The 23,755-nt window shown below is 46.6% G+C and overlaps 7 protein-coding genes across 7 annotated transcripts; 4 read left to right on the forward strand and 3 right to left on the reverse strand.

Moving 5' to 3' along the window:
- Positions 1-257: 257 nt before the first annotated feature.
- On the reverse strand, positions 258-4,533 carry BHQ10_006019 (uncharacterized protein; the record flags this gene model as incomplete). Its single annotated transcript, XM_040878559.1, has 6 exons — positions 258-812; positions 3,192-3,987; positions 4,043-4,139; positions 4,189-4,200; positions 4,250-4,333; positions 4,392-4,533. The coding sequence occupies 6 exons, from the start codon at positions 4,531-4,533 to the stop codon at positions 258-260; spliced, it is 1,686 nt and encodes a 561-aa protein (XP_040734523.1).
- Positions 4,534-4,725: 192 nt separating this feature from the next.
- Positions 4,726-6,563, forward strand: BHQ10_006020 (uncharacterized protein; the record flags this gene model as incomplete). Its single annotated transcript, XM_040878561.1, has 2 exons — positions 4,726-5,166; positions 5,232-6,563. The coding sequence occupies 2 exons, from the start codon at positions 4,726-4,728 to the stop codon at positions 6,561-6,563; spliced, it is 1,773 nt and encodes a 590-aa protein (XP_040734524.1).
- Positions 6,564-7,708: 1,145 nt separating this feature from the next.
- BHQ10_006021 (uncharacterized protein) lies at positions 7,709-8,535 on the reverse strand (the record flags this gene model as incomplete). The annotated part of the gene is made up of 2 exons (XM_040878562.1): positions 7,709-8,451; positions 8,508-8,535. 2 exons carry the CDS (start codon positions 8,533-8,535, stop codon positions 7,709-7,711), a joined length of 771 nt encoding a protein of 256 aa, XP_040734525.1.
- A 1,869-nt stretch (positions 8,536-10,404) lies between these two features.
- Positions 10,405-11,971, forward strand: BHQ10_006022 (uncharacterized protein; the record flags this gene model as incomplete). Its single annotated transcript, XM_040878563.1, has 7 exons — positions 10,405-10,451; positions 10,513-10,674; positions 10,725-10,897; positions 10,959-11,182; positions 11,360-11,671; positions 11,733-11,873; positions 11,927-11,971. 7 exons carry the CDS (start codon positions 10,405-10,407, stop codon positions 11,969-11,971), a joined length of 1,104 nt encoding a protein of 367 aa, XP_040734526.1.
- A 272-nt stretch (positions 11,972-12,243) lies between these two features.
- Positions 12,244-13,246, reverse strand: BHQ10_006023 (uncharacterized protein; the record flags this gene model as incomplete). Its single annotated transcript, XM_040878564.1, has 2 exons — positions 12,244-13,052; positions 13,108-13,246. 2 exons carry the CDS (start codon positions 13,244-13,246, stop codon positions 12,244-12,246), a joined length of 948 nt encoding a protein of 315 aa, XP_040734527.1.
- A 1,821-nt stretch (positions 13,247-15,067) lies between these two features.
- On the forward strand, positions 15,068-16,295 carry BHQ10_006024 (uncharacterized protein; the record flags this gene model as incomplete). The annotated part of the gene is made up of 4 exons (XM_040878565.1): positions 15,068-15,109; positions 15,187-15,520; positions 15,635-15,813; positions 15,876-16,295. The coding sequence occupies 4 exons, from the start codon at positions 15,068-15,070 to the stop codon at positions 16,293-16,295; spliced, it is 975 nt and encodes a 324-aa protein (XP_040734528.1).
- Positions 16,296-20,659: 4,364 nt separating this feature from the next.
- Positions 20,660-23,538, forward strand: BHQ10_006025 (uncharacterized protein; the record flags this gene model as incomplete). Its single annotated transcript, XM_040878566.1, has 2 exons — positions 20,660-23,217; positions 23,379-23,538. 2 exons carry the CDS (start codon positions 20,660-20,662, stop codon positions 23,536-23,538), a joined length of 2,718 nt encoding a protein of 905 aa, XP_040734529.1.
- Between the last annotated feature and the right edge of the window lie 217 nt (positions 23,539-23,755).

The following is a 23,755-nucleotide window of genomic DNA, read 5'->3' on the forward strand; positions in this document are numbered from 1 at the left end:
TTTCCCATTCTCGAGGATTTGGTATTCTAGTTAAAGGTTGGGGAGTCCGTCGGATGTAAATAGATTTTGTTCATATTTTTTACTCTGTTTTGTGAGCTCAGAGGCATGGCGCTGGAGGCGTTTGTCATTTGCACAGATGTTGCATTGGTTCGGTCTGAAAATAGACATTGGCATAGAGTTTTTATTCATTCCATGAGCATTGTTACCAAGGCAATGTATGTACTAGCATCCACCTGCGCCGACTATACCCAAATTAATCATAGACGAACTCGGTCATCTTCCTTCTCCATCTCCGCCGCCAACATACGCGCCTCCATCTCCATATCTTCCTCACTCCTCGGCGTCCTACTCTCATTATCGACAGCTGGGAAATTCGACCTCCTCTTCCTTCCTTCGGTCAATATCGTCCCCGTTGAACTTTCTTGTAGCACATCAGTATTCTTCTGCATCTGTAGCTCTTTCTGTATCCTGCCCAAATCACCTTCCTCCCCATCCAACATCTCATAAATCGCATCCGTGCCACCCTTATGATCCAGATCCGCCCTTTTCCGCGGGATGATGTGTGTATGAACATGCGGCACGCTCTGGCCCGCATCTACCCCATCTTGGATTGCGATGTTGAGACTTGTCGCACCGTATACGCGCTCTATCATGCGTCCTACTTTGCGGACTGTGAGGAACAGATCGGTGGTCTCGTCGGCTGTGAGGTCGGAGACGCGAGGGACGATGCGGCGAGGGGAGACGAGAACGTGGCCTGGGATTATAGGTTTGAGGTTGACGAGGGCGAAGGTTAGGGGCGTTTGGTAGAAGACCTGTTCCCATAAATACCGTCAATGTGAAAGCTGAGTCAAGGAGTCGTACTTGATAGGATGGCGGTTGTTCACCTGGGAGGTTACTAGGAAGGGACCAAAGTAGATTGGCCCCTTGGCGAGGTTCGCCATTGTGTGCCTCTACCCTTATAGAGTTGTCAAAGGAGGGATTGCTTCTTTGCGTGAGATTTGGAGTCCGAATTAAGTACGCAAAACAGTTGTGATCAGATGAGGTGTGTTGGATGAATGAAGGTCCATGCTTTGGCCGAAAGTCCAGAGTGGAGAACTGCGGCCGATCTGATAAGATAAGCTTCTCGTATCAATCTAGATGAATACCTTCAATCTCAAAGCTGTTCCCTAGAGCTTGATTCACAGAAGGAAGAGCATATCTCATCGAATTTTTGGAGCTCTCTCTCATGACTTCAAGAGAGACATCTGCTTAGGCTGGAGTAGGATCCAATCCTCGGACTACTCTCAAATACATACTTGTTGCCTGGCGTGTCACATACATGGAAGTTTTTTGAAGCAAATTTCCACCCTTACTTACTTCACCGACTCTCTCTAGCCTAACTAAATTGACTTTCCCATCAGAGCTGGGCGAACGCTGTTGTTTATGGCAACAAGTTCCCCCAGAAATTAGACTGATGATCTTCGAGATGCTAACAGAGGATTCTTTTTACCATAAGAACGAGAAATCATGCAATGTCTTTCATGCAAAGAATGTATTCGCTCGATACTTCCTCATTTCCAGGGAACGGCAAGCCTTTCTTTGAAGAGAGACTCTATAGTCGCCTGAAACTTACATAGTCATGTCTGGATAAATTTGACAGGAACGTTTACCGCCAACGGGCTCTGGCGGACTATATTTATTTCCACATTGAACTGGCGTCTGATGGCTGTCCATATTTCCAAGAGTATCCACATTTTACAGACACCCGTTTCAATAGCGATATTGTGGCAGTGGCTATCACGAAGCTGTTTTGACTCTCAGTGAGTGGCCAGGAGGTGATCAAACTTCCATCACTGTTCGCTTGACTTTCGAAATCAGTACCTACTCGCCAATTGATGCACAGTGCTGGTTCAGGCGAGATTTACGTCTCAGACAGAACTCCTTTAAAAAACGTGATGAGTGTTGTGAGCCGCTTGTTTGCGACCCATACCATTCCTGGCCCGATAATTGACAGTGTCCATTTCGTCATCTAATTCTGAGAGGTCGGTGGCTTGGGTTTCCTCTTACAGGGGCTCTTACCAGGTTTTTTACGATTTTGGATCCCAAATTCGAACCACCACTACCGACTGTCTGTGCTGTCAAAGGTTCATCATACGTCGTCAGACGCGGCGTAACATCTCGTCAATATCTTTGCAACCAATATTAAAGAGCCTTCTGAACCTCGTGCGTGTCAATTATGAGCCGTGTCGCGAACATGTACGGTTCGAACCGTACAACCGAGCATCGAAATATCTCCAAGACATAGGCAATTCTCCCTTGATGAAGAATGAACTAGAAATCTTTACTAATCGGGGTCCTCAATTTTGGTAAAAAAGGATATTAAGAAGTTTTTGTCAAATCATTACCTGATACGCCCAACTGCTTGACTATTTTTGAAAAATATAATGAATACTATGACTAGCCTACTACGCGGACCCTCCAATAATGTACGTTTTCGAAATCAATTTTCTTCCCGAGCTCATCAGAACTCCAGACCCGTGGGTCAGTGCTGCCATGGCTTGGAAAAGCCTCCGCCTTGCGAGACCTCTCGCGAGATTCCTTGCCTTTTACGTCGTTGACCGCGAAAGTTCTTCTCGTAAACCGGTCTAGTTTGGAGAAACTTAAAACCTTTGGCTTTGACCTTTCCGATACTGATGAACCTTACCTTCTCCATTGAGATTTACAAGATGTTAGCAGAAGCTGGTGACACTGCTCTTCAGATGCCTCTTCTAGAAAACATAGAAATTTGGTATATAATGAGACACAATGCATGCCTCTTCAGAGATCGAACTGCATCAATCCAGACGACGCCAAGCTGGTAGGGAACCTGGAAACTGGAACTGGATCCGACAGTTGTAAGTATATGGAAGAACGTTACAAAGCGACATTCCGGACATGATGATCTCGATATTGTGACTCACCAAAGCTAAGCCAGAGCTTCCATCGTCTCACATGCGTCGGCTATTCGCGAACTGAAGTTTACTGAGAAGTTAATTCATCCTATATCTGTAGAACAATTTGCACGAGAGTCTCAGCCATTGATATTTTTTGAGTTAGGTGAGCTATAAAGAGGTTCGAAATCAACCTAGCAGTGCACGAGAGAAGCTCTCCTGCCAAGGGGTTGATGTCCCTAGATCACGTCCAATTATAACAATCTTGCAATGATCTGGTACCTCTGTCTCATCGTCTTGTTTTTCTCGCTTCTCCGAGTCTCTTATCTCATACATTTCTCTCACAGCCTGGATGATTTTAAATGATCCATCAGTCAGGGATAGTATACCCTTGAGACGATGAATCTCAAAACTGGAAGTTTGCGTGCTATTGTCTGCAACACCACCGCCAGAATACTTATCAATGCTTTTCCATAAGATCGACCTCAGCCACTCATCTACACGCGGTAAGTGGTCAGGCGAGATTCTGGGATGCGTCAATGCAACGGTAGAAATCCTGGGATCAATATGCGCATGTCCCTTTTCCGAGAAATCCATCTTTGAAAGTTGATCGTAGGCATGTAGATCCAGAACGACGCCTTCGATCTGAGGCGTGCGACTGTGATCCGTGACATGAATCTTTGCCGCACCATTGATAGACGCAATCCTTTGCCGGGTAGCCTCCAACTCCGCCGGCGTTACCAGGTCAGCTTTGTTGAGAACGATGACATCTGCATGCGAAATCTGTAGATGGGCCATGGTCAACGCTGGTCCCGAGCCATAATGCTCGTCATGTTCGGCTCCGGCATGAGTTGCTGTCGTCTCTTCCGGGGCGGGCTCATCTAGTAATCGCAGAATGTTTTTTGCATCTACAAGTGTGACGATACCGTCGAGATAGATTGAGCTTCCTAGACCGTCATCGACCCAAAATAAAGGGGCGATGTTGCCGGGGTCGGCAAGCCCGGTAGTTTCGAGGAGAATGTAGTCGAATGTACCGCGGCGGTCCATCAGCGATTCGATTGCTTGGACGCCGGAGTCTCTGCGATGTATTAGTCTGTTGGACACACGCGTTGGTCGATTTTCAGGGGTGGTACTTGACTGAGCAGCATATACAACCATTACCGACGTCGAGCCATTCCGTGACCTCCTGCCCGTTTTGGTTTACAGTTAATGACTTTTCGATGTCGGTTGCTGTGCACAATGAGCCAATGCTACAACGGTCTGTGGAGCGAAAACTTACAATCTCCGAATTCTGTACACTAGTTAGACATATAATCAAGTATTCGAGGACACAAGCGCACCATTCATGATAACGGCAATCTTTTTGCCATGCTTCTCAGTCAGGATGTAATTTAATAGAGTCGTCTTGCCCGCTCCCAGGTATCCTAGGCAAGTGTCAGCCAACGTCAAGGAGAAAGAACAGGTAGTCGTGGTCCTGCCTACCTGTAACCAGAGTTATTGGTACCCGACTGACGAATTCAACTGATTCTTTTTCTCTTTCTTCTACTTTTCCTTCTTTTTTGCCCATAGACTCTGGGAATGCCGTCACCTCTACCAGCTCTGGAGGGGCATCTTCGTCATCCATTTTGTCATCCAGGAGATATCAGAAAGCAGAAGAAGTAAGCGCAAAAAGTCTACTACTTTCTAGATCCTGATCACGGATTTCTTGATATTCCGAAGAAATTTGGCTGAGGCTGTTATACGCCTCTGGGCATTCTGACGTAAAGCGAGCCGAGGCACCAAGGCATCAATTTCAGGCGCCAAGGCACCCACCAGCATGGACTTTTATTTGTTCAACGAGCCGCCGAGCGACTACAAGCACGTACTAGACGAGCTCGACGACTTAGACTTTGATTACAACCCCAACAGTGACTCTCCAGACAGTCGCTATCCGCTCTTTTTCTCTACAATCTCCCAAATTTTCGCGCCGGCCTCCCATTCCTTGCGCAAATCCCCGGCAATAATCTCCGTGTCCAGGAAAATGGCTGCGACTGCTGCGGCCGCCGTGTCTCCTTCGAGCTCTCCGCGTCTGCCCAGCCCTCCGCCTTTCACAGAAGTGCAAATCGGGCCTCAGTCGCCCACGGTTGGAGATAAGGGAGGTGATGGCCAGCTCTTTGCGCCGCTGATAGAGACGGATGACGGGTCAACAAGAAGGATTAGACCAGGTACTAAAGCTGCCGACATGGCTTCAGGACCGCCGCTCGTGCCGTTGTCGCAGGTGAGTTGAGCTGTCTACAATTACACATGTGGTCTGTAACTAACACTATGGACTTGTGTGATTAGCTCGACTCTCCCTTCCAGCTTCAAGAGCATCTCAAAGCTCTTTTTCATAACTACACTATGCCTAACGGATCGACTACCATCCATCCGATCACACACGAAGTCGCGGTCTCCCTCGCTCATGCTCCCGAAGGCGTCGAACGATCTTTATGGCTCTACGAGTTGTGTCGCTTCTTGACAATGAAAGTAAACAACCTTATCATCGCATTTTTCGCCGAAGACCCTCCTTGTTCGCAACAATCATGCCCCGAAATGCGCGCGTCGGAATGGCAATACCTTTGTGCCGTGCACGATCCACCAAAGTCGTGCTGTGCGATCGACTACTGCTGTCATACCCTCGACTGGGCGACAAATATTTTGACCTCGCCGAAATATTTCCCCAGTCGGCTCACCCTAGGTTCGGAGTCTGGRGGGGGTCCGMAAGCCAGCATGCGGCATTTGACAAACATATTCCGTCGCTTGTACCGTATCTTTGCGCACGCCTGGTTCCAGCATCGAGATGTCTTCCGTCAGGTGGAGAATACAGATGGTTTATATATCTTCTTCAAGACGGTGTGTGACGTTTACGAGCTGATACCACAGGATAACTATACTGTCCCGGAAGAAGCGGAGCGATTAGCTACCTCTGACGATACTCCCGAAGAACCACAGGGCCATTCTATTACGGCAGCAGTCCTACCGCCTGACAGCAACCGCCGAATTTCAGTGCTACGGAATGATACAGCCATCGCGGCGCCAGCCCTGTCTTCGGACACCCCTGTTGATGCACAGGCTTCCTTAAATGTGAGCACGGGTGCTACAACGAGACGACACAAACACAGTCCCTCAACAGGATCGAGCGTATCAACAATAGCAGAAGTGACCGAGGATCACAGTCCAGCTGCCAAGCTAGAACAGTCTTTACCCAAGGTCGAGGAAAATGTAGAGGATACAAAGAGCACGCCTTTGGAAGAGCCAGAGAACGAGCAAACTGAGGCCCCGAAAAGTGAAGAAAGTTCCGAGGACGAACAAAAGGAATCCGAACCGGTTGAAGTGACGTCTGAAAAGGCAAGTGAACGTGAAGAAGGAGCACAACCAACAGAGGCAGCGGAGGCGGAGGCAGAGGGCGAAAGGCAGGAGCCGCAGTTCACGGCCCCAGCAGCTACGGAATCTACTTCTGAAGAACAACAGACTTCCGAACGGGAACCGTCCAATGGAGAGCTCGAGACCGACTTCAAGTTTCCAGCCTCTACAACCGAAGAAAAACCTCCTACCGAATCTTCTAAATCCCCAGCTCCCACCGAATCATCTACCACTGTCTCGGTGACTGAAACAACCGGGGAGAAAGACGACTGATTTCTCCAGTCTATGAACGACTTGACGACTATATTCGATATAACTAATTCTGCATATATGCCCGTGTTTATTCTAATGCCTGTACTGTACTACTAGCATAATTCTTTACCCTTGTTTCTTTCACTTCGTTTCTGCTTCATTCTCTTTGGACCCATTTTTCTTTGTATACTTTTGTACGATATATGAGGTTTGATTCTGGTGGTGATTGTTGATATCACCGTGGGAAATGAAATGGAAACAGACACGGTTGGTGTTCTGATGATAGTTTTTATGCATTTTTTTGATACTCGTTACCCTTCCAGGCATTTCAACATCGCTACTTGTAAAACCACAATGTACCAAGTACTACCTAATTATTAACAACAGAGGTCTGTGCCGAGATCCCATTTATTACGTGCTTACATACAATCACTGATAATCTTTGCCACTTCCAGGCATGTCGACATCATCACTAGTAAAGCTGCAATGCCCCAAGGATCCCTCAACAGGAATCGCCCACCATTGGACAGGTAAAAGTTCCATATCTTCCTCTTTCTCATCCCTGTGGTCCTCCATTTCCACATCTCTCAGCTGATTAGGATCAGCCCTGGGATGACMCGCCGCCGCAATCGCAATGCTACAACTCCCTGCCACAGGCATAGCAGACTCAAGCCTCTGCCGGGGCAGCGCCACGAGGCTAGTGAACATGAAACTTGTAACCAATATAGAGCTCAGGATTGCGACAGGCGTGTATGCGCAGGTTATTACCTCCTCGCTGGGATCACGCTGCATGTTGTTGTCCCATGCATAAATGTCGACCATATAGGTATCAGCGGATACACAGCCCTGGAGGAAAATCAGATAACTCATCATCATACAGAGTGAAAAAGCGAAATTTATCGCTGTTAATTTTGGTATGGTGCTCAAATAAGACTAGCTGCACATTGTATTTGTACTTGTCAGAACTCGGTACTACTTTGCACGTGAACGGGCTAACCCTAAGTATATTACTTCTCGATGCAGGGCACAAATCACTTAGACGAATGAATCGACTGATATATGTGTCTAGGTAGACATTCCCTCCGGAGAACAGCCTTCTCCAGCATAGCTTGTTACAAAAGCAAGACCGCATTTGACACACAGCTCAGTGTATGCCGGATAATCATCTACCAGGCAAAAACACCATCCTTGTGAACTAGGCACGCAACATCCTTATCCCTCTCACCCCTGATAATACTCAACAAAAGCTTCCCTGATTCCTCCGGGTCGCCTGCCTTTCCCCAACCAGTCCTCGCTTCCTCGCCCTCTCCTCGGAGATTGGATACAACAAATCCAGGACTCATAGCAAACACTTTCAAGCCCTGGTCCTCAAAATCTCGCGCTTCGAGAACAGCCAGCATATTTAGCGCTGCTTTGCTGACCTGATACGCACCAGGTCTCTTGCTTCCGATCTGGGCTTGCTCGGCTGTTTTCTGCATTGCGTTCCGCAGCAATGTCCTCGCGCCGCTGCTGACGAATACCGAATATGGATTTGTGGATTTCAATAGTAGAGGGCGGAAAGCCGCTGCTACGACGGCTGGCCCTGTGACGTTCGTCTCCAGTACAAGCCGGAACTCGGTGCGGAGGTCGGGTATGTTGAGTCCACCTATTCCGGCATTGTTGACGAGGACGTCGAGGCGGCCGTAGGTTTGGACTACGTGTTCAACAGCCTTGGCGATGGAGGCGTCATCTGTGACGTCTAGTTGGATGGTGGAGAGCGTTCCCTTGATCTCGTGTGAGTAGGAGGATCTGAGGTCGTCGAGTGCGGCGTCCAATTTGGAGAGCGAGCGGMCTGCCATCACTACATGGTACGATGGGGAGGCGCAGGCGAGCACTTTTGAGGAGGCGAGGCCAATACCGGAGTTTGCTCCTATATTTGTTACTAATTGAGTGACATTTGGTCTGTTGTGCGGAAGAGGTACATACCGGTGATCAGAATGATTGTTGAAACCATATTCTCTCCTTCTTGAGTTGATTCCTGAGTATACTACCAAATAAGTGAATCATGAAGATAGAAGGAGTTAAGGCACTCATTTTGAGTCTGTAACATCTTATATATATGTAGACATATCAAGTCAGGCATCATGCTGATGCTATGGTGATTTCAGGCTTGCATAGTTTCGAAAACCAGTGCAAGCATGTCCAAAACCCTATAGCCATGGAAAATCGCGGACTTAACAATCTTCAGATGCCGCAAAAGCCATTATAGCCTCGAAAAGTGGCCAAAACTCTTGTTGCATACTTCAGACTGATCATTTGCCGTTAACGCCTTCGTTTAGCTGAAATGTTGACACTAATTCCTGTCCCGGGCCGATTCCGGCTATGCTTAGAGAACCATGAATCAGGAGTGGTATTTCATTAAATGTGAGGATATAGCTGGACATATTCATTTTCAGTTGTTTTTTAATTGACATCTGAAGACAGACAGATATCGGAACACACAGAGTCTCCGGACCCCTCACAAAACAAGCCAGATGCTAGCGTAAATGTCCCAACAATAATCAAAATCAATACTTTTTCATATCAACTGTTCATTGACCCAGCCTATTCTCCGTACAATCCTGTTTCAAGGCTGATATCATGCTATATACTAGCTCTGTGGATGTGGCTTTTTCGCTCAATGAGGTAATGGCCCGGACCTTAGGCCTGGTAATTGTTAGTTTAGTTCGCTTCAGGCTGGCAATAACCCAGACATAGGCATATCGATCTCCTTTTCCAATACCTCTTGAACCCTGGACTTGAGAAATAGTAAATCGAATGAGTTGACACCCAAGTTGAAGATAGACGACTCCACACTGATATCCGCAATTGGTATCTTCAGAAGCTCGGCCAATATACTTCCAAACAACTTCGCAATCTTGGTTTCCGGACCTTGCCACTGCCATTCCTGGTAGTGATTTCGAACTTCCAAATCTTCTCGTTCGAAGACGGCGTATTCAACGTTTTCTAGCTCAGAAAGGACTCTACTGCGTCAATTCAAAATGTTAGACTTCGATGATATTGTAGCTCAAGACGATATTATAAATCAACGGGATTTTGATTATTAGAATAGCATATATATCATCGATTGGGTTAGCAAGCATGTCTTTTACTTTTCAAGCAAATGGAGGCGCATGACCCGCCGAGCCTTTATGTGCAGTACAGAAGCCCTATCAACACCTGAAATTACTATCTAGAGACTTTGATTCATTTAGAAGTGGGGAGCTGTCAATAACCTATTCTATCAATAACAAATTATAGCGCTATTCATGTTTAAATGATTACATGTACTACCCAACCAGATATCAACAAAGTGACCATGAGGCGCCTTGCTCGTTATACTCAGATTCTACGGTACTATCTAACTATATGCTCAGACGAGGGCTGGAGGACCGAATAAAGATTTTTATCTCGGCGCTCCATGAATACCCAGGTGTCAGAATAGGAAATGTACAGTGCATCTTGCAGCTCACTGGTACAAACGTTCATGCTTTTCGATATTCAGTGGCCAGATTAAACAATCACGAAGTTTTATGAAAATTATCTTCGCCGGTAAAGGCCACACACTGTCTAGACGCGTTTCTTTGTTCAATCATTCAAAATTTCACTTCTAAGACTCCAAATTCAATACTGCGGTGAAGAGGCCGGTAGAATCCGTACACAGGAGCTCAACTACCTGGGTACTGTTGCTAGTCTTCTTCTTTTATTTTCTTGTTTTGATTATCTTTCTTTATTTCTCTCACCTTCCCTTGCATGTTAACACTCGATCTTCTTTACTCGCATTTCTCGCAATACACCATTGCAACTTACGAAGCTTCAAGAAAGAAGCCTTGCCTTCTAAGAAATGGCGCGCAATCTGCAAGAGTTGCCGATTCGGCAGTTGGCCTGGGAGTAAGCAACTTCATTCCATTCTTTGCTACTCGAGAGTGTCAAAATGCTAAAATAGAACTAGCTCCGCAGACTCAACATGGGAAGAATCCGAAGTTGTGATGCGAAGTTTTCTAGACGAGGATGTGAGCAAGATTGCCTTCCCAATGTGTTATTCCAAGATTCAGGCTAATACTACCAAGATGCTAGATGGGGAACCCGAGATGAAAGGAGATGTACGCATCCTGTAAGTTGTGCCAACGATAACCCTAAACTACTGTTGTTGATTTGTGATAGGTTTTTTCCACGCGTCGAGGATTTCGAGGGAGCCGATGCTGTTTCGAAGAAATTCAGTGAAACGTTGCATATCGATCCTTCCTTTTGGATGATGTGCGAGACAGAGCTTTACTTTCAGGGCAATGCCTTCCCTTTCACGACACAACACCAAGCTTCCGAGGATTGGACATGCAGTATGGACATAAAGCAATACCAAAGTAGGCCTATATCACAGCTAACAAGTAGTTTGTACAGCTCACATGTCTCGTTTTACTATCCAAGATCGAGAAGAGGAAAATATGGGGGATGGATACCACCAGCACAGCCTTGCTTTTTATTCCGTTTGGCTCAGCGAGGCCAATCGAGCTTCTTTCACGCAGTTCCTACTGTGCTTCGGTCTCAGTGATATGATGAAGTACTCGGTAGTCAAAGACTTCAAGGAATCCGATGGTCTCGTCATGAGTGGCGGTGCTTTTGAGGTTTATGGGGTTTGAGCGAAGACGATAACGAGTTTTGCTGAAGAAGCAACTCGGAGGTTAGAGAGAGCTATCTGTGACATGGCGGAGGTATTCCCTGTTTATTCTAAACTATCATTTCTAACCGAATTACTTCATTATCTTTCTGATTCGGAACAATTGCTAACACCAAAACTCAAGGATCAACCAATCGTCAACGAATCCCTCCCAGAAGATCCACAGCATCGTTGTCGCCTGCTCCTCGACAAGTACGAGAAGATGTCTGGGCTCTCGAAGAAGGTCATTCAAGCTCGTGAATTCTTGACCGCGACCGAGGAAACGTTTTACTCGATCAACAAGTATGCTGAAAATTTCAACGAGCGGTGGTCATCTGATGCGCAGATGGGTATGAAACAGCGCATCAAAGTTCTCAAACAATTCGGAAAGGCGACTCATAAGATCGGCAAAAGAGCAGGGTCATGCAAACGCCGCCTCGATCACGAGAGCAAACTGGTAAGTCCTGATTCAGGGACCTGTAACGGCTCTTTGCTGATGTATCTTCTCTTCCTGCTAGATTCATCAGCTCATTTCCGCGGAAAAAGCTGCTGAGTCAAGGCAGAGAGTAGCCCAGTCAGCTCTTTTCGAGGAGAGTATGAGATTGCGACAATACATGTTCGTCTTATTCTGTATTGGAATGATAGCTTTGGTCTTTGTAGTAAGTCAATCCGTGCCCGGTTGAGTGCGATAATTTATTTTGACAATCTGTAGGGAATCGTCTTACAATCACAGTTTAAACAACGAAAATCTTCTTAGTGGAGGTGAACAGAACACCTGCTACTGCAAGGTTTCCCTGCGTTGAGATAGCTGAGGTGCCTGGAGGTCTTTCCTTATTCTTTAAATAGGTTCTATTTGATTGCTTGAGCGTTAATGTAGATTGACAACTTTTTACTATGCTGCCTGTTTGTTAAGAATGAATCCACAAAATATCAATCATAATATCATCCATGTCAACACTGGCTGCTATCTCAACCAGATGAGTTCGTAGCATACAGGTACAATTTTCTCAAGAGTACTGCCCAACACAATTAGTCTCTACCTCGTCTCAACCACCTCGTTATAGCCCACCAACGAGTCACCGAAAGCGACAGTAGGGTAAGAGGTACCGCCACCGCAAAGAATATCCAAAACGTCGTGCGCAAACTCGCAACATCCGAAGTCATACTAAAGAAACTCGAGACGAAGGAAAGTGGCACAAACACAACAGCCAAATAAGTCAAACGGGCAAGACTTTTGTTCTGTTCCGCTGATCTTTTGGCTTCTTCGATGGATATGATTGCCGTGACGACGCGGACGAGATCTTGCACTTGTGCTTGGAGGGTCTCTAGGTCCCTCAATATGACGAGGAAGTCTTCTCGTAGATCCATCAGGGGGTTATCCTTGGGGTCTGTGGGTGAGAGGTTCTTGTCGCTCAAGATACCGTTGAGAATATTGGTTACCCATTTCCGATATCTGGGCACATTACGACGAAATGGATGTAGCCATTTGAGGGAAGCGTCCAATCCATATTTCTCACCGTGTCCGCGGAAGTCCGGCACCTCAAGTTCCCACTCAATCTGAGTCAATCTCGTGGTCACATACTCTTTGACAGTCAACCATTCGACCGCGATAATGCTAAGAATGGCGATGGCAAAGTTGTTCGGTTGCTCCTCCAACTCCTTTAGATGCTGCATAGACATTTTCATTGTCCAATAAACTACAGCCTCAAATAATGAATCTTTTGGTACCGGCGTGTTTGGGACGGACTTTGATGCGAGACTAGGGGGCGAGTCGAAATTGAAGCCTTTGCCCCAAAGAGGATGACCTTCTTTGATTGAAGGATCTACAATCAATATTCCTGTTCACGTATTTTAGTTTGCATGCGGGCCTTAGAGGTAGGTTGGATTGCTTACCCAAGGTATGTTTTTGACGTTTATCGTTACGTCTTAGCCATAAGGACGCCTTGCTGCGCCACATATTCACAGATGCCTGCTCATCATCTAGCAAGCTGGCACTTATACGGTCATCATCCAACCGTCTCAGCACGTTCATTCTGCGAGCTTCTTCTGTAGCCCGTCGTTGTGAGTCCTTACTCCTAAAGTATCGCGGATGGACATAGCGAAAATGATAAAAGTTCCGACCTCGAGTAATATGAGGAAGCTCTTCCAGCTCGACCCACGGATCTCTGGTATTGTACCACAAATAGTCGCTTATATGACCTCTCCAGAAATGGGGATCAATGTCATACGCGGATCCGAAAGCTTCAATGACATCTCTAGATAGATCCTCGATGACGAATAATCTGGAATGATCTGGGCTGTGGCTGAATCTATAATCTTTGAAGAGTCTGCGAAGCTCTTGAATGCTGTTTATCGTGGTCCGTGTAGGTTCGCCATCTACCTCCTTGGGAAAGTCTATCATCACCACTCGCGTGTGCTTTGCACGAGTTTCTCGATCTTCCTCGGTGAGATATTTCCATTTGACTGGTGAAGTTGTCACTTCCATCCAGCTAGCCAAATACGATACAGAAGGCCATGACCTCGAAATATTCTTGACATGTTTGAGATACGGCATGAAATCACTTGACAGAGTAAGCGATCTCTAAGTTGAGAAGAACTGTGGACGAGCACCTACGTGTTTATCCCCCATGGTCGCTTCTGCTCCACAGGTGTATATACATCTCCAATTTGGTATGTCCCTGCTTCATTAGAATGAGGCAACACATTGTTTGAGTTGTGTCCTTGAAAGCGGTTTCGAAATCTATTCTGCTGGGATACTGGGAGGAGGTGCGCTGCATGACTGGCCCATGATGGAGAGGCTCCCACCTCTTTGTGAGGCCTTTCGCCTAGAGCCATCATGTAACCTCAGGCATCGAATATACAGGTGGATTGACAAGTGCAAGGTGAGTACAGGAATAGAAACGGATTGATTTAAGCTTATTTCAGGGGCCAAAATTAAACCTCTATGCCCCACATTGGGTCAATTCTAAGATCTGATTGCTTCAGGCGATTAGCCGGTCCTATGCAGCTAAAACCCGACCGCTGCCTTGTTCCAGTGTTCAAAGTACTCGGTGTGACTCCAAATATTTAGTTAACAGTTTATACAACGAGAAGGACATCAGTTCATTTCGAAGAGACAGTGACATCTGGGTCCAACACCCGGGGTCTAAATGTGCAGAAGTAAATTTGCATTCTTGGCTTCACAAATTTAGCTAGCTAGAGTACTGTCACGGTTCAAAAATTAAACATGGTCTTATGTGGGTTGGTTGCACGCTCTGTTCAAATGCTAAATGTCGCTAAATGTCGTCATGAAGCGCATTTTGACCGAGAAGGAATAACTATACTCTTACGAATTCCGCTCGTCAGATTCCTGTCGGATGAATTACCACAAATGTGTACATCAATCTGGGAAGAATGCACCTAGCTTGATAAAGTCGCCTAAATTTCAAAGTTTTGCCCGCACCGGACCAATCCCGGAATAACGTCAATAAAATCCGACTGCCACCACGGTCAGCTTCGTCCGGATAGAACATTGAACCGGGCCAACGACTTTCCGATCAAAACACTTAATTGACTGGATATTTACAAGCTTCGGAGAGTATTTATTAGCGAAAAGCAAAAATTGAAAGAGTTCATGGAACAAGTTGTCTTTGAGCGAGATGATTGGCTGTCCAGTATACGAACCTTGGAAGACTCTAAAGACCGGGTATAAGGCCGACGAAAAACCGCTAGAAGATGTTATTATAAAGTGACATGACTTCACTCGAATATCGTTTTCTAGAATTCAAAATAAACAAACGAAGAACTAAACTGCTTGGTTTCGTCTTAGAACCTGTTCAACCATTTTCCGCGTGACTGATCATCAACTCCCAACATGGCAACAAGTAACTATATTAATAAAGTGGCTATTGTTGGAGTGAGTCCAAGACCACATCTCTATTCCTTTCGAGATTCTACTTCCTTCAATGACTGACATGATTATCCAAACCCTAGGCCGGTGGAAACTCTGGAAAATTCATGACCGAAGCCCTCCTCAAGACAGGCAAACACACCGTCACAGCTATCACCCGAGCCGACAGCAAGAGCAAACTACCTGAAGGAGTAATCTCAAAAGTGGTCGATTATGAAAAGCGGGAATCAGTCGTGGAGGCACTCAAAGGTCAAGACGCGCTTGTTATCACTTTAGGCGCCTTTGCGCTGAGCAACGAAGTCAAACTCATCGAAGCCGCTGATCAGGCTGGCGTTCCATGGATACTGCCGAATGAGTGGTCTTCGTATCCAGGAGCTCATGAGTTTATCAAGGATATGTTCTATTACCCGATGAAGAGTGAGTATTGAGTAACTCTCAGGTTACTTTGAGCTTTGGATGGAGGATGGGTGCCGATCCTGCGATATAACATGTTAGCATTCTATAACAGCGGCTAATTTACGCTTTATATAGGTGCTTCTCGTGAAGCTCTGGGAAAGCTCAAGACTTCCTCTTACATTGGCGTGTCAACTGGTTTTTGGTATGAGTGGAGTCTGCCTATGCCTCCAGCATTCGGGTTCGATATCACCAATCGTTCTGTTATGTTCTTTGATGAGGGAGAGGTCAAGGCTTCTGTCTCAACATGGCCTCAGGTATGGCTTCCCACTCCGCCCTTTCCTTACGAAAGGTTATTTACATGAGTGATAATATCTAGATTGGCCGCGCAGTAGCAGCTCTTCTTAGCTTACCCGTTCAAGCCGAAGAAGGCAAAGGCGATGGCTTTCTTGAAAATCTCAAGAACAAAGACGTCTACATCAATTCATTTACAATCAGTCAAAAGGACATGTTGGAGTCTCTTCTTCGGGTAACAGACACAAAGCCAGAAGATTGGACCATTACGAAAGAGTCGGCTCAAGGGCGTCTCGCGGAGGGCCTGAAAGAGATGCAAGAAGGTAAACATTCGGGTTTTGCGAAGAAACTGTACACACGTGTCTTTTTTCCCGACGGCTTTGGTGACTTTGAGCGTAACAAAGGTACACTCAACGGCGTGCTTGGCCTGCCGAAGGAAGATCTCGATGAAGCAACCAAGGTTGCTGTAGAGCGTGCGGGACTCCCTCGATGGACAGCTGAATAAGCAAAATGTACTTCTCACCTAATTTGTTCTACTAGTTGAATGTAGAAATGGAATTTCCATCACCAGGACACATACCACGCAACAAATTGTTGTACGAAATTAGTACATGGTTGGAGATAACACTGTTCAATCATGCTAAATCTGCTCCAAATAGATAAGTCTACAGATGTAGCTAGAGGAGACTCCCCTGGCTGCACATGAGTACAGGTGTCTAGCCAGGAAATAGGCGATAGAGACTGCGAGGTATAAGTGATATCAATGGCATTGCTATCATTGCGGTTATCGATTCTATATCTAAAATATGCATCCATGACGCCACACATCGTGCCAAATTTCTATCCTAGAACTTAATATGATCGGAATTGCTTCTCATACATCCGGATGCATGACGCATTTCAAAACGTTTACTAGAGCTGCAATGGATATCTTCTCGAAACCGGCAGAGGAAAAGAAAGACAAATCAAATTTATTTCCAACTCATTTTCGTCTTGAAATATGCTTGCTGTTCAATTGACTTTCCCTAACCCGGTAATCTGCACCGATCGTTGCCCGAACATTTTCAAGGTGAAGCGCTTCGGGCATCAAAATGGGTGAGGCTGACAAGGACGACCTCCTCGGTAAGCCGGACCCACGGACGATGATGTCTGGCCAGCCCTACGATAGATCTGTAAACAAAAAGCCGGTTAGTCTGTGAATGCAGGTATGAGCTCATTATTATGCTGCCTATATCTGCACCTGCGCCTGGATGAGTTTTGCATGAGGGTTTTCAATGATTTGATGCAGGATTGATGAGGCTCTTTAAGATCTCAACGGGTAAACAAATTATACAAGAAATCATTAGCATCGAATGTTTGATGGATGAGATATGGAAATTGATAATAAACATGGATATTTATGTCTTGGGCAAGTGTAGAGGCGGTCCTGTTCGTTGGCATCGAAGCTGACATTGGAAAACAATAACTGCCCAATCAGGAAATCTACGTTACTGAGATATATCGGATGATGAAACAACAGCGATGAAATCTTTAATCATGCAATTGTGTCTGAAGAATGGTACGTAAGTAGTACATGAATGTAACCACATTTGTTTTTGAAAAAGCGCAAGTGCAAACCCCGTCAACCCCCTAAGGTGGACTTGATTTCCCGTTCCGACAAAACTTTTACAACGCATAGCCCACCATCACCGAAGAGTTCAAGTATATTGATCTTTAGCTTGTCTGCTCTACAGTACTATACACAGCATTTTATGCATTTCTTCATGCATCTATTCAAATTCGTCCACAAGGTCGATCACGAGTTTCCAGAAAAACTACTCCTAATTCGACAAGCTTCAAGCCTTCTGAGGAAATTTTCCATTCAGCAGTATCTATCAAGTCGAACAGAAAAGACTAGCATGCTGCGCTTAAGAGCGCTCGCACTAATACACTTACGTATCTGGCTATTGGTAGTTGACATGCATGTCACCCAGCAATTGGAAGCATCACTTTGAAGGACGCTACATATGTATGAATTCGAAGGACTCCACGCGATATTAGCGTATAAACCGCCCTAAAACAAAATTCCAGAAAATAATCAAACGCACAAAAACTGAACTGATGATGACAACGTTTTATCCAATTCTTTACTCAATTGGTATCTTCGGTCTGCGATACTAGGGGGGCCGTTTGATCCTCAAGGAGTTTGGGTCTATTTCCTATGTCCGAGACAAAAGCAAAAGTCCTCGCAGTACACGGAAAACAGCGCGGAGTTTCGAGATGGAGACTTGCTTCAGTTATGTTTCGCATCTTTTATATTCGCCGATAGAAGATTGTCTTGCATCACATGTAGACTTTTTGGTACAACAATGTTACAATTGGATACGATCGTCGGTAAGAATGGTACAAGTGGGTCGATCGGACCTTCCCGCCCTCGGCCCGCGATCGAGCCATTCTTTTGATTCTTTTGATGGACCACAACTTATCCATACGCTGACATACGGGTTCATGCATTGATATCATTGACATGGTCGTCTTCAGGATGAATGTTTTACTTACCGAGGGCATACATATTGCTGTACTAGCTAACAGGCCGGAAAGACACAGCATGCGCCTCAGTATCGTGAACCTTTCAATGGAAACTATCACAATCCGGTTGTCATAAAAAAAGAGGGGAAAGAAAAGAAACACCAAATCGACCGATGTCGGGGCTCTGCCTCTTTATTAGTGCTGTAGAACAGGTTTAGGTGCAGCCGCCGACGCACTGACTAAACAATTGAACGATATAACGTTAAACCTCCTCTTTTTCTGTTCGTTTGCTGTGTGTTCGGCGGGGCTTGACTGGTTCATGGGCTCCATGGCGGCACTCACAGAACCATTGGGCCCCGCCAGTCAATTGGAGCCACGCATAAGACTAACGCAAACAGGTCACATCTATTCGACGGAGGTTGGCTATATTTTCGCTATATAGTAGTACCACTGCCCTCCATCGTTCAGAACTGAACCACCTAACCAGCGCAGTGAAAACTTAGCCCTTCCTTTCGTGATGCAATTCAACAGCCGAGCAACCAATGGCAGGAATAGTACAATTTCTCGGTACAGAAGATGATCCTTTCTCGTTCCCTTTTGAGTGACAAAGTCCTTACCGCCGGGATGTGCGCGCCGCATTCGAAAGGTGCATCTCAGTCATCCTGTTTGTCGGGATGAGACGAGAATATCGGAAGATGAAGGAACGGTTGCGAGGTAATCCGAGCTAGGGGTGACAACCACTAACTAACGTGGTCAACGACACCCATGCTGCTTCCTTCTTTGTTCTTGATATTATTAATCCTTGGGGGTCGCATATCTCGCATGCATGGAAGGAAATCAGGTGTAGCCAATGCATGTAACTATGGCGGTGCTACTCGGGCCATGGCTTTTGTAAGGAAGACTCGAACGTAGAATTTATTTTTGAGGACAATCCCGACTAGCGAAGTAGTAGTTATGTATCTGGAAGTAAAGAGCATGCACGATCGTAGTTGGTCCAATCATTATTCATCGTCTGCGCTGCTGTTCCTAAAAACGGCCACGTCGGATGCGCGGCGGGGATACTCGCTGCGATAGATCAGCGTATTGAATGGTTTTTTTCAACTGTTCAGAATCTAGTTTATTCAGACGCAGGAGCTGTTACGGTTCACCTTTTTTTTTCTCTCTTGCTTTTGTTCCCAGTCCCTTACCATCTTAAAATTCCAAGTTCCATCAAGGGACAAGGATTGGAAAATTTTTCGTTGTAGGCTGCGCTATTGATTGTGCCCTATCTACTATTCGCTCTAGGCTGTGTCCAGGTACACTCAGACCAGCCGATGACACCAGCGCCCCCTGGTCAGGCCGCAACGCAGCAGAGCTTTTAGAAGGAAGAAAAAATAATTCGCACACTGAGGGAGTACCTTTGTGTCTTGGTCATACATACAACAGCCAAAACATCGGCCATTATTCGTGCTCGACGTGATAACAACCTTATACAGTCACCAATCGAACGAACATTTAGTACGACGCTTTTATTTTCCCTCGCTATTAGAGGCTACACAGCCCTACCAAAAGACGATTGCTGCCTAGTCTTTTGGAAATAATATTGTTACTCTAGAAACGCTGTTCCTGACCCGAATTAGCGGTCAGATTATCAACAACATCACCAAGCACGAAAAATTTTTTCGGCTGTGTGATAAAAACAAAATTTACCCTGCATCTGACTCATTGATCGTCTACTGGCAGTCAGCCACTGGTGTTTCCAGGGTATTGCATTCGCCCATGCAATTGTTGCACCACGTCTTCCAGCCGCCGTTCATCTCTGACCTCTAACATTGGTGGTGTTTTTGTCCTACAGTCTAGACTTGTGTGTGTGTGTACTTGTGTCACTGAGGATTTCGGTTCGGATTCCGATTCCACGAAGTTCAAACATTGCTTGAATATAAGTCGCTGTATATCGATCTTGACATAATAGTGTTGCATAGTTGGTCAACAATCACACGGATAACGCCGCAGCCGTCTCAAGTCGCCCACACCCACCTCCATTTCGTCTCTTTTCTTCCGTCTCGTCTCGCCCTCTTTATACAGTTACAGACCGATACGTACCCCTTGCGCCTCAACTCTTACCGACTGAGGGGGCCAAGGGGTGAAGTCCCTTAGGCGCCTTGATTTTCATCAATTTGGATTCTTGGCACATCCAGTTGTTGTTGACTCCGGCGACATCTCACCTTCTTCTTCCTTCCTTGACGCGGGCGTCTGCTGCCCAGCTACACACCCACTCTTATGGCCGCGAACTGTTGAGTTTAGCCGATTGTCCAGGTCCCTTGTGCGTGCTAGCGGACGCGTTTGATATCCTAGACTTTTTCCTGGACAGTCGAGCCCTCCATGGCAATCACTATCCGCGACAACTCGACCGGTAGTTCTCACCGGGGATTCTTCAATACCCTCCGCGATCACGAGCTCGAGGCGCGATCCGAAAACGTAATGCTGCCTTCGGCTGTGCCGAAAGTGAGCATGTGGCACCGATTGGGTTTGGGACGATGGCTTCACAAGGACGAGCACACCTCCGGATCGAGTTCCCCCACCAACACCACCAACGACCATCGTGAAAATCTATCGCGACGTCTGTCTCGAAAAGTCGGTGCTGTCGGTTTACCTCGACCTGCTACATTTCGTCGACAAGTTTCCGAGCGACGAGACCGGTTGGCACCCGTCGAGCCAGAGCATCGCCGGACGCAATCCGCGGACCGTCGTCTACCATTGAGTGTTCCGCGATCGCAGTCACCGACACCGGTGAATATCGCCCGACTTTCGGCGCCTGAGGTGGGATCTTGGAGCGAACAACTTGCAGGTTTGGGCCTTCGAGATGACGATTCAACCCACGAGTATTTACAAGACACGGCGACTTTGGACCATGTGGATTCAGCACCGTATAACCGCTACGACAACGCAAGCATACAACCGGAGACCGTGGACGACGAATTAGAGCAGGAATTAGAGAGGAAATGGATTCTGAATCTGAGCATGCACTTCCGAGACAAGTCCGAACGGGAAAAGTTCTTCGTGACATACGCAGAGAAACCGAATAAATGGCGAAGAGTGACAGTGTCGTGCGATTACCGAGACGCTCCACCGGATTCTTTGGAGCAGGATTTGAAGGAGTTACATTACCAGCGCGACAAAAGCGCTCGTATTTACGAATCGATACGAGAGTCGCTCCCCGAAATACAATTCTACGACACGGTCACCAACCTCAAACTCGAAACAAGTGATGGCCGGTTGCATGTACATGTGACAGAAGATGTCAATGAAACAATTCCTTATCCGCCCGTGTCGAGCGTTCGCCATCTTGGAAATCGTCTTATTCCAGAACAAGATCTCATGTTTGAGTCTCATCTATCTGGGTTTGTTTACAAGGTTCAATTAGACGGCAAAGCTTACATCAAGAAGGAGATCCCTGGCCCAGATACTGTTGATGAGTTTCTCTACGAGATCAACGCGCTTCATGCGTTACATGGTTCACAAAGTGTTATACAGTTCGAAGGGATTATTGTCGATGATCATCTCGAACGCGTCAAGGGTTTACTAATCAGCTATGCAGAACAAGGTGCACTGGTGGATGTACTATATGATTTCCGTGGTCAGTTGTCGTTGGCCCGCAGGGAACGATGGGCCAGACAAATCGTACAGGGCTTGTGTGAAATACACGAGGCTGGCTATGTTCAAGGCGATTTCACATTATCGAATATTGTCATCGACGGAAATGACAATGCCAAAATCATCGACATCAACCGCAGAGGATGCCCCGTCGGATGGGAGCCACCCGAAATTGCCGCCAAAATAGAGAGCAATCAGAGGATATCCATGTACATTGGCGTCAAGTCAGACCTTTTTCAACTGGGAATGACATTATGGGCCCTCGCAATGCAAGAAGACGAGCCAGAGCGTCAACCACGTCCGCTATTCATACCGATCGACATGAAAGTTCCTGATTATTATAGAAGGGTCATTGCTCATTGTCTCAGTGACCGCCCTCGAGATCGACTGTCCGCAAAGGAGTTACTAGCCATGTTTCCGCCTGACATTAAGGACCATCACCATCCCATCAATGCTGTTGTACCACCCCCATGGAGTGCTTACCCCCATCCCACTGGCGGTCCTCCATTTTATGATTCGCTCCATATCGATGCTCCTCAGCCAATTTGCCTTGATGAACACCATGATCAGGCTGCTGAGCGTCCGAGTGTGGTATATGTAACGCCAGCTGAATATGAATCAGAGGTCGAATTTCCTGAAATCGATTTTCCGCCCCGAGGTCGTCGTCCATCGACACACGGCCTTCCACCTAGCGACTATCAACCTTCGACATACATGCCTTCTAGTGTCTCTCGTGATCCAGAAGGACGTCGTTCCATTTCACAGAGCGATTTTGAAGTTCATAGCAGGCCGTCCCCAGCTATGCGGGTTGAACCACGGTTTGAGGAGGTCGAGGTCAATGGCACGCAGTACTTGGTCAATCCGACCATGTTCTCTGCAGAAGATTTTGAGGCTCTCAGAGATAACACACACGAACCACACGACTCGCAGGAGTTGGAAAGTGGCAGAAACTCTGACATAAGCCGTGCTGTCGTTCCCTCGTCGGTTGACGATGGTAAAGATGTGGAGGCTGATCGAGATGCGAACGAATCAAATGATTTTAAGGCTGGCAATCATCAAAATGCCGGGATTCTCGGTGACTTGGCTGGTGTGGGCAGTCACCCGTCAGTCTCGCTGGAACATCGGACTGAAGCCGCGCCGTTCACTACCAGTATGGGCAAGCAGCCTATCGCATTTTCTTCCGCTATTGCTAGACCAGCTACTGTCGCCTCACAAATTGTTCAATCCCAGACGCCAAACGATGTTCCAGAGCTCAAAGAGGAAGCTGGAGTCTCGCAAGGCTCAAGGTGCACTGAAAACAACATCCCGGCAGAGAGCTCATTATTCACTTCAAGTCTGCCTATCAACCCAGCCCTTCCACGAACAACAGCTCCGTCGACAACGTCATCAACAAAAAGAAAAAGCTCACTGTTTAGCTCGATGCTGCCTATCAACCCGGCCCTTCCAGAGACAGCAGCCTCTCGCCCAACGACATCACGACCAATACCATCAAGACGGAACTCGCTCTTTGGTTCTCTTTTGCCGATCAATCCGGCTCTTGCACAGAATGCGCCATCCCGACCAATCTCAAGGAGGAACTCATTGTTTGGTTCAAAACTACCAATTAATCCGGCTCTACCACAAACAACATTAACAACGAAGTTAGGCCGGAGTGAGAGGCCATCTAGTGCTATGAAACGACTGTCCTATCTTCTCGATTCGGTTTTGCCAATCAACCCAGCTTTCTCGGTAAATCGCCGAGATGGAATGGATTCTAGTACATTCTAAGCAATTTCCGGACCACTACGCAACACGATACGATACGTCTCTCAACGAGAGGAATAT

This window comes from Talaromyces amestolkiae (assembly GCF_001896365.1).
Source record: "Talaromyces amestolkiae strain CIB chromosome Unknown scaffold11.1, whole genome shotgun sequence".
Classification (NCBI taxonomy): domain Eukaryota; kingdom Fungi; phylum Ascomycota; class Eurotiomycetes; order Eurotiales; family Trichocomaceae; genus Talaromyces; species Talaromyces amestolkiae.